The sequence below is a fragment of the Gigantopelta aegis genome, chromosome 1 (assembly GCF_016097555.1).
Source record: "Gigantopelta aegis isolate Gae_Host chromosome 1, Gae_host_genome, whole genome shotgun sequence".
NCBI classification, from domain to species: domain Eukaryota; kingdom Metazoa; phylum Mollusca; class Gastropoda; order Neomphalida; family Peltospiridae; genus Gigantopelta; species Gigantopelta aegis.
In genome coordinates, this window is record NC_054699.1 from 5,859,373 (window position 1) to 5,875,703 (window position 16,331).

At 35.8% G+C, this 16,331-nt stretch overlaps 1 protein-coding gene across 1 annotated transcript in view; it reads left to right on the forward strand.

Annotated features, from left to right (window-relative positions):
• The window catches only part of LOC121369795 (tyrosine-protein kinase SRK2-like), a 99,397-nt gene extending 85,954 nt beyond the window's left edge, over positions 1-13,443 (forward strand). The window contains exons 6-9 of the mRNA XM_041494872.1: positions 687-946; positions 3,194-3,347; positions 4,818-4,949; positions 5,522-13,443. Of these exons, the coding sequence (XP_041350806.1) occupies positions 687-946; positions 3,194-3,347; positions 4,818-4,949; positions 5,522-5,694 (719 nt within the window). The 3' untranslated portion in view covers positions 5,695-13,443. The remainder of the gene's footprint in view (positions 1-686; positions 947-3,193; positions 3,348-4,817; positions 4,950-5,521) is intronic.
• The last annotated feature ends 2,888 nt before the right edge of the window (positions 13,444-16,331 follow it).

Genomic DNA, 16,331 nt, shown 5'->3' on the forward strand with positions numbered 1-16,331 from the left:
TGCAACACGACTGGTACATCAAAGGCTGTGGTATGTGCTGTCCTGTCTGTGGGATGGTGCATATAAAAAATTCCTTACTGTTGGTCGAAGTCAGTAGCCCATAAAGTGGCAACAACAGCTTTCCTCCCTTAATATCTGTGTGGTTCTTAATCATATGTCTGATGCCATTATAACTGTAAATAAAATGTGTTGAGTGTGTCGTTAAATAAACCATTTCCTAATCCTCCTATAATATATATTTTTTTAAAAACAAACAAAAAAACCATTCCCCCCAAAAAATTAATTTTCACAAAGTTTTAAAAAATATTATTATACTCCCACAAATGATTTTTTAAATGGAAATGTTGGTGGTGTTTCATCATAGGTTTACCTCTAAAATTTAAGTTGTTCTTAAAACATTTTGCTAATTAATATTCTTCAAAACTTAGCAGCAACAGTAGAGAACATTTTGCTAATTAATATTCTTCAAAACTTAGCAGCAACAGTAGAGAACATTTTGCTAATTAATATTCTTCAAAACTTAGCAGCAACAGTAGAGAACATTTTGCTAATTAATATTCTTCAAAACTTAGCAGCAACAGTAGGGAACATTTTGCTAATTAATATTCTTCAAAACTTAGCAGCAACAGTAGAGAACATTTTGATTTCGTAAGAATAAAAAGTTGAAATTTCTTTTTGTTCTTCAGCAAAATGGAATTACTCGAAGGAGGTTGCAGTGAAAATGCAGAAACAGGATTGCGTATCAACGGCAGCATTTTTGGACGAAGCGCAGATACTAAAGACGTTACAGCACCCGAACATCATCCAACTGCTGGGCGTGTGCACAGAACAGGAACCCATCTACCTGATCACAGAGTACATGGTGAATGGTCGCCTGTCACTCTACCTGCGAGAGGGCAAAGGGAAGGATATCGCCGTTAGTCAACTCCTCTATATTGGTGCACAGGTAAGTGTATGAGTTGTGTTATGTGTTGTTATTGTACCGTGCCTGTTGAGGTTGGTTGGGGGTTGTAAAAGGGAAGGATATTGCTGTTAGTCAACTCCTCTATACTGGCGCACAGGTAAGTGTATGAAATGTATTATGTGTTATTGTACCTGTTGGAGGTGGAGTTGGGGTTGTAAAAGGAAAGATATTGCTGTTAGTCAACTCTCGTATATTTGTGCTCAAGTACGTGTATTAGAAGTAATGTTTTGTCTTTGTACTTGTGGGCAGTGCTGGAAATTAAGAATTTGTTTGCTTCAGAAATTTTGTAAAAGGTTTTTGCCTGAGGCAATATTGAGTCTGCCTACTGCAGTTTTAAACCATAAATTTTGCAACAAATAAACACACAATTAAAAACCAAACATTATTCCATCAACTGAGTTCAATCATTTTTGTTCGAACTTTACAACACGACCTGTATTAAAATGCTTCGTAATACAGTGCAACCCATTAAAAACCAGACCCTCTGTAGACCGGAATTCGCTCAAAACCGGACGTTTTACTTGGTCCCTTTGTAAATATCTGTGTAGAAGAGAACCTCTCTAAACCGGATACCTCTAAAAACCAGACTTTTTACTTGATCCCAAGGGTGTCTGGTTTAGAGGAGTCTCAATGTACTTCTTCAGGTGATTGTATAACACGGCTTCGACTTCATGTAATGTTTGCATTCGTGTAGTTCGCCATTTTGTAGCTGTCAAAGAGTTTTTAAAGTGATCATATACATAATAGCCATTTATGCAAAAGTGGTGCGTTTCAGACAAACACAAAAACTAAAAAGTTTTAATGAGTTTTTTGACAGTTGTGTCACCTTGGTGTCGATAGAAAAGCCTGGCTTCAGAGCGGGAAGATGATAATGTACAGATTGTTGTATTTGTGCTGTCTTAAATGGTTTGTGTCATTAGCATCGAGTACGACTAGATTTTAAAAACGTGCCACATGTCGGTCTGTACATGATTCTGTCATACGGGCGAGCAGTAGAACGGTTTTGAATGGTTTTCACCTGTAAACGACTTTTGTCATGCAACAGACAGTTTTACTTGCTTCCACACCTGACAAATACATTACCTGTAGGATACAAACATCACCTGTCAGGTAAAAGTGATACTTTCATCTGTTGTTAATTGGGATACGCAACAGTTACCTTTCCCCTTTAGGCTGTATTTCATGCATAATGTTTAGGCTAATATATTTTCTTCTTTTGAGAAATTATTAAAATGGGTTTTTCTAGCTCAGTCGATTGAGTATTCGCTTAAGGTGCTTGCGTTGCAGGATCAAATGACCTCAATGGATCCATTCAACTGATTGGGTTTTTTTTCTTCTTTCCAACCATTACACCACAACTAGTCAAAGGCCGTGGTATATGCTTTCCTGTCTGTGGGAAAGTGCATATAAAAGATCCCTTGCTGTATCAGTGTGATGTGTCTGAGCATGGCAAGATTGGAGAAGATATTGTCTATCGTAACTTATCTATTGTTATTTATCCCATAACAGTGTTTCTGCCAGAAAGACATTTTTTTTGGTTTATGGTGCTGTGAAATTGAATGCAAGCACAGACAACAGGGGGTGTGGAGAACCTTCCCCCAGACAGAAAATGGGTTAACTTTAGAGTTAGGGTTAAAAAAATCGGACAGTAATAATAAGAGTCATTAATTTTGTCAGAGAAGTTAACTTAAAAAAACACAGTCTGTAAAATAATTTGGGTACATGGCACCATACCCGTTTTACCTTCTGGCAGAAACCCTGAGAGTACATTAATTTAGTAATCATCGTCTATTGGATGTCAACCATTTGGTAATTTTGATATATGGTCTTAGAGAGGCATAACTGCAAAAATAACACTTGCCGTTTTCCTGTGTTCTGGGGGCAGGATGTAGCCCAGTGGTAAAGCGTTCGCTTGGGCCATTGGGCTATTTCTCGCTCCAGCCAGTGCACCATGACTGGTATATCAAAGGCCGTGGTATGTGCTATCCTGTCTGTGGGATGGTGCATATAAAAGCTTCCTTGCTGCTAATCAAAAAGAGTAGTCCATGAAGTGGCGACAGCGGGTTTCCTCTCTGAATATCTGTGTGGTCCTTAACCATATGTCCGACACCATATAACCGTAAATAAAATGTGTTGAGTGCGTTGTTAAATAAAACATTTCCTTCCTTCCTTCCTGTGTTCTGATGTTCATGTGCAGTCATGAATGTGGTGTTTGTTGTTTGTTGACAGATAGCCGATGCGATGGCATACATGGAGAAGGAGAAGTTTGTCCACAGAAACCTCGGAGCACGCAACATCCTGGTCGGGGACCACAACAAGGTCCGCATCGCAGGCTTCGGAATGACCAAGGCCATGGATGACCCTGATTTTAACTTTCGTAGAGGTAAGAACGCAAAAAAAAAAACCCAACTCATTTATCCTACAGCTTAACTATATTATCCATATCATAAACCCAGGGTTTCTACAATTTTATAAAAATCCACTAGCCCTGGTTAAAAATCCACTAGCCTTGGTTAAAAATCCACTAGCCTTGGTTAAAAATCCACTAGCCCTGGTTAAGAATCCACTAGCCCTGATTAAAAATCCAGTAGCCTTGGTTAAAAATCCACTAGCCCTGATTAAAAATCCACTAGCCATGGTTAAGAATCCACTAGCCCTGATTAAAATTCCACTAGCCCTGGTTAAAATTCCACTAGCCATGGTTAAAAGTCTACTAACCCTACTTCTGTGTCTTCTGTAAATTTTTACCAAAAATACTAGATAACACACCCCCCCCCCCCCCCCAAAAAAAAAAATATGTCCAAAGCATTTAATAATCACTATTAATAATTATTATTATGTAATTTGTAATATGTTTTATTTACAAGTGCAAATACTATTAACTATTCCAAATAAATTAATATATTTTATTTAGTGTACTATCAAAAAATGCAAACTGTCTGCAAAACAGGGTTGCTAATATACACATTTAAAAAAAAAAAAAAATAATAATAATAATAAAAAATATACACTTTATTTAATTGCCAAGTGCTATCCAATTTTTTGCAGGTAAATAAACCAAACTTTTTGTGAAGATTGATACATTGTTCAGATCAGTTTCATTACAAAATGTTAACATTATCAGCAATTGATGGAAACTAATTTGGTGTACTTGACTTGACTGGTTTTACAGGAGTTCACTACTCCTGTATTATGTAATATGTACAGTAAAATATTAACATTATATTTATTCCGTATTTGTTGAGGCTTGGGGTGGGACGTAGCCCAGTGGTACAGCGGTCGGTCTGTGATCGATCCCCATCGGTGGGCCCATTGGGCTATTTCTCGTTCCAGCCAGTGCACCACGACAGATATATCAAAGGTCATGGTATGTGCTATCATGTCTGTGGGATGGTGCATATAAAAGATCTCGTTACTAATGAAAAAAATGTAGCAAGTTTCCTCTCTATGACTGTGTCAAAAATGACCATATGTTTGACATCCAATAGCCGATGATTAATAAAACAGTGTGCTCTAGTGGTGTTGTTAAGCAAAACAAACATAAAACAAACCTTTGGTGAAGATATTAAATATATATATATTAACTTGTGCTCTAGTGGTGTCGTTAAACAAAAGAAACATTTGGTGAAGATATTGAATATATATCACTGGTGTAGGAAACGGGGGGGGGGGGGCAAGGGGGGTTTGTACCCCCCACTTTTCAGATATTTTGCTTTATATTTGCTTTATAATAGTGTAAAAGTGTGTAAATATAAAAGTGTGGTCCCCCCACTTTTTGGCACCTTCCTACGCTCGTGTATATTATAATTGTTATTATCTTTTGTTGTGTACATGTATGTACGTGATGTTGCAGGTCTGAAGATGGCTATCAAGTGGATGGCGCCAGAGGTTCTCCTCTACAACAAATACAGCACCCGCGCAGATATTTGGTCGTTCGGCATCGTGCTCATCGAGATATTCACGTATGGCAAGGAACCCTATGAAGGTAGAAGAGACATTCTTTGATCGGTGCTAACATCTCTTAGCTTTAATAGTTGTATACTCGATACTTTTTTATATACTCATTTAATTGCATCTAAGTATTTGGTAGGGTTGGACATAGCCCAGTCAGTACTAAGGGCTAATGATTTTCTCAAACATTTATCAAACACTGCCATATGTTAAACACAAACCAGTTTCTTTCAGAAATGTGAGAGCTACTTTTCCATTTCGTTTAAAAAATACAAAAACATGATGATCAATACTGTTGACCACACAAGGTTCATTTGCATGTTTTCACAGTTTCAAGTTTATGATGTGTGCCTTACATTATAAGTTATAACCAGTTTAGATTTGTTAGCATTGATTATAATTTTTGGCAGTTGCAAACAAAATTTTTCCTTCAGGAGCCTTGAACGGCCCCTGGACCCCTTGAGCGGCCCCTGAACCCCGGCCACAGTAAGCTTTTTTGTTCACATCTCTGTTCTTTACACTTCCCATGTTGTCTTTTGAGACGTAATATATACATATTTGACAACCATAACAAAACATACATGTTTTTTGTTTTATTCTTCTCAGGGATGCCCAGCAAGGAAGCGTTTGAAAGTGTCCAACAGGGCTACCGAATGCCGCGACCGGAGATGTGTCCCGTGGAAGTGTACGACGTCATTCTGACCGCGTGGAACACGAACGCTCACTCCCGGCCTTCCTTTGACTTCTTCAACACGTTTCTACACGACCTTGTCAGCTGATCAAGGTCACCGAGAGATGCTAGACAAAACTTGGGTTGGATAATACTTGATGCGGCTTCACCAGAAGCAGTTATACATGTGTGTGTCTCTGTGTGTGTGTGAAGGCACGGCGATAGTAAGAGAATTGTGTTTGTGAAGGCACGGTGACAGTAAGGGAATTGTGTTTGTGAAGGCACAGTGATAATAAGGGGATTGTGTTTGTGATGGCACAGCATTTGTGAAGCCATGGTCTTTGTGAAGGCATGGTGTTTGTGAAAGACTTCCGTGGATGAATCGGTTGTGGGAGTGTATTTGCCATCAACATTATCGATTATGTGAAAAAGATGCAGAAATTTAACCACTTGTTTGTGAAGGCCTGGTGTTGGTTGAGGATGGAGCAACAACAACAAAAAATCTTTACCTATATATACCATGTGGTTAGGTTTTAGCTCATCTTACATAGCTATCGCCTTCCGCCACATGCCACAAAATTGTATATGGAGTCATATGATGGGAATTACCTTGGAATCGAAGAATAAAGCAAAGCGGAAGAAAAACAGAAGCCATGACGGTTTATTCACCATCGACCATTGATGAAAATGTAGACGACTTAATGATACACATCATCAGAAATGTTTTGCTTGTGGATATCTTAATGTCACACATGTGGATATCATAATGTCACACATGTGGATATCTTAATATAATACTTGTGGATATCTTAATGTCACACATGTGGATATCTTAATGTCGTGCATGTGGATATCTTAATGTCACACATGTGGATATCTTAATATAATACTTGTGGATATCATAATGTTACGCATATGGGTATCTTAATGTAACATCTGGTCTGTCTATCCTGTTGTTAACAACAAAACCTCTGTAATTTACGGCCAGCGTTTATTTCTCTTTGTGTTCTGGTAATAGTTTACTTGTTCTGTGATAGTGGTGACGTCATACATAGCCGAAAGCCTGAATTCTGCCTGACAATGTCCTATTTTGTGATCACCAACTGCACACTGTTATTGTTTGTTCTGTGACCCGTCTGTTACATCGGTTTTATGCTTTTCTTTGACCCTGTCTGTTTAAAACCAGTTTCTTGCCTAGTAAGTTGGATCAGAATTTGCCCAAATGATGCCAAACACATTGCATAAGGAGGCATACAGCTTTAAATTTGATTGTCATTTTGAACGGGCTTCTTGCCTGTTCAAACCAGCCTCTTGCCTGTTCAAACCAGCCTCTTGCCTATATTACAGGTAAATTAGATCAGTGTTTGCCCAAGTCCTACCTACCATGTTTTGTAATGACCAGCATCCAATACCACTTGTCCTTTAACCTGTTAAAATTGGCTTCATGTCTAGTAAAGGTTGGTTGGTCCATAAGCCTTCATGCTTGTTCTGTAATTATGGGTGTCCATCACAGTCTGGTGTTGTGCTTAGTAAGGTAGATAAGCCAGGACTCGAAACGGCCTGTAGCCAGGTCCCCACATGTGACCAATGTCCTCTTTGGGCGACTTAAATATTTAAAACATAATGGCGTTAGTCGCCCAAATAATATCTTCTTTAGAGCTATAACATATGAGCCACTATTAATATTTGTATTCCACATTAAAATCTTGCTCGTGGTTCGCTTGCCATAATTTTTTATTATTTTGTGGGCGACATACTTTTTGGCGAGTTTCAAACCCTGAGACAAAAACATCAAGTCAAGCATGCTATGCATATTTTCATGATCATCTCGCAACTCGGAGTACAACGAATTGTGAAACCACAACTATTTTGGTAATCAAATTGCACCAATTGTTAATACACTGAATTTTATCTTGCCATGTTTTTTTTTTTAAATAATCGACTTGCAATGTACGACAAATGAAGCCACCATACATGTATGTTCTGTGCCCATGCTTATAAAACGTTTATCTAGAGTCCAGACTCAATCTGTAGTGGCGTCACACATATACAATTTGTATGGCGTTGTCGTGACATTACTGTCTCAGACTCTATTAGTCTCGAGTCTAGACTCTAAAAGTTTTATAAGCACCAGGCGTTATTGATTAGCAGAACCTTGTGTTACATACACCACACGTTCTTTGATTCTAGAGCTATTAACACGTTCATTAATTCCATGATATTGCCTATAGTAATGTTGGGATGTCTTGGGTCTTCTTTCTGTTTGTTTATTTTTCTAATACTAGGGATTGTGTTTGTATTTGTTCTTTTTGCTAAGGTTTATACACATAACATGTACACCATTTGGAAAGAAAGCTACTTTATGTGTTGTTTATTAACTGGACTTTTTATTTGGTTTTGTATCAGCCGAAATGAGTTGAAAAAAACAACTGAAATGACAGGGAGAATAACTGAACTGAATGAGAACTGAAATGACTACAAACACAACAGAAGTTACTGAAATGACAGCGAAACAGCTAAAGTGACTTAGAGAATAACTGACATGGCTGGCAGGAATGTAAAATGATTAGAACAAGTGCAAAGACTGGCATAATTACTGAAGTGACTTTAAAAACAACTGAAATAACCGGTAGGAAGCTGAAATGACTAGAACAAGTGCAGTTACTGAAGTGACTTAGAAAACAACTAAAATCCCTCTTATGAAGCTGAAATGACTGGCAGAATAACTGAAATGACTTGGAAAACAACTGAAATAACCGGTATGAAACTGAAATGACTAGAACAAGTGAAATGACGGGCAGAACAACTGAAATTCCAATTATGAAACTGAAATGACTGACAGAATAATTGAATTGACTTGGAAAACAACTGAAATTCCTGGTATGAAGCTGAAATGACTGGCTTGGAAAACAACTGAAATGACCAACAAAAAACTGAAATGACTTAAACAACTGAAAAGACTGGCAAAATAACTGAGATGACTTTGAAAACAACTGAAATAATTGGTATGAAACTGAAATGACTGGAACAACTGAAATGACCTGGATAATTACCCTGAAAGTCAGACAAAACTGGAGGAGGACGGCAAATTCATTTACAAGCTCACATACGCCAATACAAATTTCTCGCATTACAAATCTCTGTAGCAGAGAATTTGTGAAAAACAAAAATACCATGGAAACTTTGAATTGGAACGAATTGACAAATACAGAGTTCTCTCCCTTAGCAGGGTGTGCTTTGAAGAGAAAACAGACAGTTGACTGTATCTAGTGTAGAAAATTTCAGATGATTGAATTAAAATATGAATTTGGACAATGTATTGTGTTAATAACATTCTGTAAATGTGAAAACTTGTTGGTTTTTTAAATAATGTCAGCAGTTTGAGCTGTATATATTGTTCTATATACAAAGTGCTATATGTAAAGTTGGATTGAATGGTTTGTAGTTTTTTTGTTGTTGTCATGACAATATTTATTTAGCAGAACACACATCTTAAAATCTGTTAAGAGGTGAAGTCTGGTAAGAAAACGTTTTTTGCAGCATTATTGTCTTTATTTAAACTTAATAATATAAAAAAAATATTGTCACATATAAACGTTGAGAAAAGAATTAAAAATTGGCTCAAATAACTGCATGTTCTCCATTTTAACAGTAAGACTATTGTACTACATGTATATAGTAATGTAATTTCTAACACAAATGTAAGATGGTAGTACATGCACTAAAGACTTCTAAATAAACTTTAAAGTAATAACTTATGTACTAAAAACTTCTAAATAAACTTTAAATAAAGTAATAACTTTTGCTAGATAAACATTTAATTAACCGAGCATTAGAGATGAAAAACGTTGAATTTTTGCGAGATAATGGTTGCACTGTACCAAATAGAATAGTATTAGTTAATATATGCAGTTAAACATGCAATAATATATCAAGCAAACTATGACCTACAAAAATACAAATTACTACAACACCTGCTCCAAAGTATTAACTAGAACGTGGAACCTTTTACGGCTTATTTTCGTTATATAATGGATGCTGTTTTTACAACAGCCCTAGTAATTTCGCACAAAATTGTAGTTTATAGTTTTACAGAAACCCCATACATATTTCAAGCACAAGGTTACATGTATATGTACTTTACACAGTGGTTTCGGATAAAAAATCAGATTGCAAACGTTTATTACAGAGATAAAACTAATTCTTTTAACAACAAACACTGTGACATGTATTATCAATGGTAGGATTGGTAGTATTAATTATGCTTTCAAAAAGTTTAATGCCACTTGAAGAGTGTTTCTCTTCTTGTTAGTTTTTTTTAGAAAAACTCAAAGAACCCCAATACTTAATAAGACTCTACAAAGTTTTCCACAATACTTTTCATGTCTGAGATATAATTTTATATCTTTTTTTTAACTATGTGTGTCTCAAACCAATCATATACATGTACTTTGATAAATATTTATATTTGATATACATTGTATGACATTACAACTTAAAAATACAAAAACGTAAATGTTAGTATTGTATAATTATGGGTTTTTAGGAGGTTTGGGATTTTTTTTAATGAAACAATCTTTTTTTAACTACCTTTATGTCTCAAAGAAATCAAATACTTTGGTAAATATTTACTTTTGATATGACACTCCAACTTACAATTTGTATGCTTTATAGTAGTACCATGAAGGACTACCATCAGTACCAGCCCTCTTATAATTTTAAGAACAATTACGCAGATATTTTCAGTACAGTTTTGAATACACCATCTTTACATGAATTACTTTTGTATTCATTTAAATATCACAAAGGCTTTTTTATTTCTTTTTTCTTTTTTATAATACTAAATCCCTGTTTATACAAAGAATTGTGTTTTTCAGTTGGACTAGCAAATGTTATTAGTGTGCATCTTTTGGTTTTATATAAAAAGTTATTTTTTCATTCTTTTGCATGTGCATTATTAGAGTTTTTGAATCCAGCCTTTGAATTGTGTCCAGTCTTTACATTGACATCCTCAGCAACATGTAACTTAAATTTCAATAGTTACACTTCTTACGATAATGTAGTTTTGTCTTAATATTACTTTGGTGCTTTGCCAAAAGGTTTCCACTGCCTTTAAAGCTGGCTTCCCATAAAATATGTCGCAAGTCGCTGATAGATGCAGAATAAAGAAAATTGTTATTGGAACACAGTCTCAGATGGTCTTTATTGGACAGATCTTTCACAGATAGCATGTGACCGTGTTCCCATAAAATTGTTCTTTTGTCTGTGTGACCTGTTACATATTTTGTGGAAACCTGGCTTAATGTAGAGAGATATGTATATCCTAATTACATTGGTCTCTTACAAACTTTTAAACTGACATGTTTTTTTCTTCTTTTATATTACCTATATAACTTACAATGATGCTTGCATATTACTGGTACAAATGCATCTAAAATGATTCTTTTGAAGAAAAAAAACCGAAAAAAGAAGAAAAAAACACAATAATGGTGTTCATAGGGCTAGTTTTATCTCAGGTTTTTCATTACGGTTTCATTTGTAGCCTTTTTTTCATCATGTTTTAACATCAGCTCATTAATTGCATTGAATTGTCTCATTGGCACCTATATTTACAGTGGCACTAGTTTTATTCATATTCATAAAGATTGTTTTGTTTTATGACACCATTCATTAATCATTGGCTATTGGATGTCCACACTTTAAAGACGCGGACACCATTCATTAATCATTGGCTATTGGATGTCCACACTTTAAAGACGCGGACACCATTCATTAATCATTGGCTATTGGATGTCCACACTTTAAAGACGCGGACACCATTCATTAATCATTGGCTATTGGATGTCCACACTTTAAAGATGCGAACACCAATCATTAATCATTGGCTATTGGATGTCCACACTTTAAAGACGCGGACTATTTTCAACCCGTGAAAATGGACACTATGTTTCATTAATCAACAGAGCTGTAACACATATTTATACTGTTACATTAGAGTGAAACAAGAGTCTGTGATGTTGAAATAGGGAATTGCTCATTAAAAAGAGACTAGAGCTCGTCTCCATAACTGTTACTTCTCAGAGGTACATAATTTTTTTTTAAATATGAAAATTGCATTTCGTTGTATTAGGAACATGAGGATAACCAGAAATACTTCAGATGTATGGAAATGGATAGTCTAAATGATAAAATGTACGTAATTTCCGATTTATATTAACAAAAATGTCTCTAATTTAGTGTTTAAAAACTAGGATCAGTCACTTTAAGATATATCAAGTTTGGGACACCCCATATTAATGAACAAGATTTCTTGTTCTCAATGAAGGAATGTTAAAGACATATTATCATGGATTACAAAAATGGTTTTTGTCTTGTACTGGATTATTAAGGGCAGTTGGGACACTGAATATTACTTTCTGTCTTTCCTTTGTGAAGTAAAAAGATTGTTTTAGAAAAATGTACTAATTCATCTTGACATACACGCATTTGTAGATGTATCTCTCTAGAAACAACATGACTGTTTTCTGGTACAGTTACAATCATTGTGGCTTCTCCTGCCGGACATATAGGGGTGGGTATATTATGAGAATGTTTGTATATATCGCGATACGGGTTCCATGTGTCATGAAGCGTATCATAATACATCAAAACCTCTCAAAACAAGACCCTCTGTAAACTGGAATTCACAAAAAATAAAAATAATAACAAGTATCCTCGTTGCAAGTCATTTAGCATTGCACTGCGAGAGTTTAGTGAATTAGGCCCCAGGTCCCTTTGTAAGTACCAATGCAATTGAGAACCTCTCTAAACTGGACATAAACCCTAAAACCAGACATTTGACTTGGTCCTGCGTGTGGGTGTCTGGTTTAGAGGGGTTTCACTGTGTGTTAGTTTCGGCAGCATCGAGTGAATGAAGATTTTAACAGAAGAAAGAAAATATTATACATGTATGTGATACAAGTTGAGTTTTATTATTTAACACATTAAATATGTGGATCACTTCTGTGTAGTAAAGAACCATCTTTCATAATGTGAGGCCTTTTTTTCATATCTCTAAACAGTTACATGTAAAAAAACAAACACAAAAAAAAAGAGTTGAATTTAAGAGATTGGGTTTTTCGACTGACAAGGAACTTGAAGTATGGAAATTGGTTCAAATTGCGGTGTAGGGTGCATCGTAATGTGTATTATTTACTGTTTGAATCATAATATATATGGGTTTACCAATAATACCACTCATCCCTCAAACTAATTAAACCTTCGTTTATTCATCTGTATATAACTCATTACCACATTGATGCCCAACTTGTATATAATGCACTCTTGGTGTTCGTACGTAACAACAAATGATTTAAAACTTTTTAAAACCCACTGCCATTCTGATCATGTTTGAAAAATGTGTGTGTGTAGAAGTTACGAATATTTGTCTCTAATCAAATGATAATGTATCTAATCATGACTGAACAAGCACCATCTTTAATTGAGTCAGGAATTTTTTTGTTTTTTTGTTGTTGTTGGTTAGTGGGTTGGGGTTTGGTTGTTGGGTTTTTTTTTTGGGGGGGAGGTGTTTTTGTGGGGTGAGGAGTTAATGGCAAGTGAAGTACTGTTTAAGTTATAAATACAAATTACCAGGAGCAGATGCAGATTTTTCTAGGGTTGGAGTGCTAACTGCTATAATTAAAAAAGTCCATACATGTACAGTATTAACAAACAACAACTGAGGGATGAATTAACAAAGCCTGTTTATGTCTTACATGTAACTACATACATTTACAAGGATTAAACACCTGTTTGTCTGACATGTAACTACATACATTTACAAGGCTTAAACACCTGTTTATGTCTTGCATGTAACTACATACATTTACAAGGCTTAAACACCTGTTAATGTCTTACATACGTGTAACTACATACATTTACAAGGCTTAAACACCTGTTAATGTCTTACACGCGTGTAACTACATACATTTACAAGGCTTAAACACCTGTTAATGTCTTACACGCGTGTAACTACATACATTTACAAGGCTTAATCCTGTTAATGTCTTACACGCGTGTAACTACATACATTTACAAGGCTTAAACACCTATTTATGTCTTGCACGCGTGTAAATACATACATTTACAAGGCTTAAACACCTGTTTATGTCTTACATACATGTAACTACATGCATTTACAAGGCTTAAACACCTGTTTATGTCTTGCATGTAACTACATACATTTACAAGGCTTAAACACCTATTTATGTCTTGCATGTAACTACATACATTTACAAGGCTTAAACACCTGTTAATGTCTTGCATGCAACTACATACATTTACAAGGCTTAAACACCTGTTTATGTCTTGCATGTAACTACATACATTTACAAGGCTTAAACACCTGTGTTTAAGAAAAATAGGCTTCGTAAATTTTGCCTCGAATATTTGGGGTACTTTATGGTTGTTCCTACTACACAAGATGAATTTAATCATGGAGTCGTCAAATATCATTTACAGGGTATATTAAACTAAATATGTTGGCTTTTTTTTTCTTGTTCTTTGTGTACGAAAAATACTTACAAAGTGGAACAGTATTCACTTGCATAAAGTTGTGCATGATGATGCTTGATGCATAATTGATTAATTGTTGGCACATTTCAAAGATTTATGATACTAATGAATGTAAATGTGTACATACAAATTTTACATGTTTTGCTGAGAATGTTGAGAGAAGTTACCTATATATTATGTAGGTGGGTTTTTCATAGTAGGTGTACAAATTTATATGTAATTTAATTTAATATCATCACTGTAAGTACATACTTTTGTCGAGTTTTGTTGTTGTTCATCAGCATATCATTTCATATTTGTTTTGTTGTTGTTCATCAGCATATCATTTCATATTTGTTTTGTTTGCTGGTTTTTTTGTAACATAATATAACATTAAAGGTTGTAATGACACGTATGTGGTTACTTGTCTGTATAAAATACCACTGTCAAATGATGTCACAACTTGATGCAATGAGGTTTCTGATTGTGGTCTGTCTAACTAAATAACAACTGGAAATCAGTCTAGTAAGGGGAGATAATCATAACAAATTCTTGTAAATGTTTTATTTGACAATCATGAATTAAGGCTTATGGACAGCAATAAATTTAATAAGCAATTTATTTGGATAAAATGTGTTTTTTTGGTTTTTTTGCTTGTATGGTCACACTAAGTTATAAGTTCTAGATGTGACATTTATGGACATTTTGGCCAGTATATGATTAAGGGGATAAATGTCGAGTTCATTAAAATTATTTTTTATTACTTTTGGTGGTGGGGTGGGGTGGGGGGGGGGGGGGGGGGGGGGGGTCAAAATTGTTTAGTTTTTTTCGACACTGCCTCTGTGTATTATTCTTTGCGTATCTTGTTGATGTGAATAGCCTACATGTATTTATGTACATTTGATTTGATTTGCCGTTCTATGAATCTCTGTCCGGTCTGTTAAACGAATTTGACCTAAACCATTGTTCAACACATTTGTTTGTAGATATGCCGTTTGTTCTGTCAATGTATATTGTACTTAAATCAAGTGAAAATATAAAACTCTTATTGACACAAAATGGGCATTTTGTTTTCTTTATTGTACCAGGTCAGGTCATAGGTTTTAACATGCACATTCAGAACAAGCTGTGGTAGCACACGCCTGTCATGGGCGCAGGTATTGACTTTTGATGGTTCCTCCATCTAGGACAAGAAATTATTGTACCGTGTCTTCTTCAACATTTATACTTGGGTCACTCGGTACAGCGTTGTTGGAGGGACATAACCTAGCAGTAAAGTGCTCGCCTAATGCACGGTCGATCTAGGATCGATCCCCGTCGGTGGACCACAGAATGCCTGGATAAATTCTTCACATCTGTCAATTACATGGTTTCAACCATTCATTTCAACTTACTTTCAGGGCGGAATGTAGTTCAGTTGTACAGTACTCGCCTGATGTGCGATCCATCTCTGTCGATGGGCCCGTTGGGCTATTTCTCGTTCTATTTCGGTGCCCCACAACTGGTGTAACAGGCCGTGATATGTATTATCCTGTCTGTGGGATGCTGCATATAAAAGATCCATTGCTGCTAATCGTAAAGAATAGCTCACTGCGTAGTGAGCATGTTTCCTCTCAATATATGTGTGGTCTTTTACGAAATGTCTTGCGCAATACAACTGCAGTTAAAATGTGTTGAGTGCTTAGTTAAATAAAAACATTCCTTCCTTGTTGAATTAATTTATTGATTACAAAACTATTTATATATTCAAATTGGGAATTTTCAGTGTCACTTGCTTTTGGGAAGGGGTGTTATTTTTGGTACTACAGAATGCCTGGATAAATTCTTCACATCTGTCAATTGCATGGTTTCAACCATTCATTTCAACTTTCGTGCTTATATCCAGTAGAGGTTCAAGCACACTGTTCTGGGCAGACACCTCGGCTATCTGTCTAGGACAGTTGTTAATTGTTGAACTCACTCTGGGTGGAAGTTTGGTACCGGGCTGCGAACCCTGTACCTACCAGTGTTATATCCGATGGCTTAACCACAACACCACTTAGGCCAGTGCTGGTTCCAACCAATAGTGGGGTTCTATAGTGATTTTTCATGGGGGACTACGCTCTTGGGCCAGTGAAAACATTTGTATACTTCTAACCCTGAATGACACTGTATGGTACACCCATCTGCAGGGGGGTGGGACATAGCCCAGTGGTAAAATGCTTGCTTGATGCG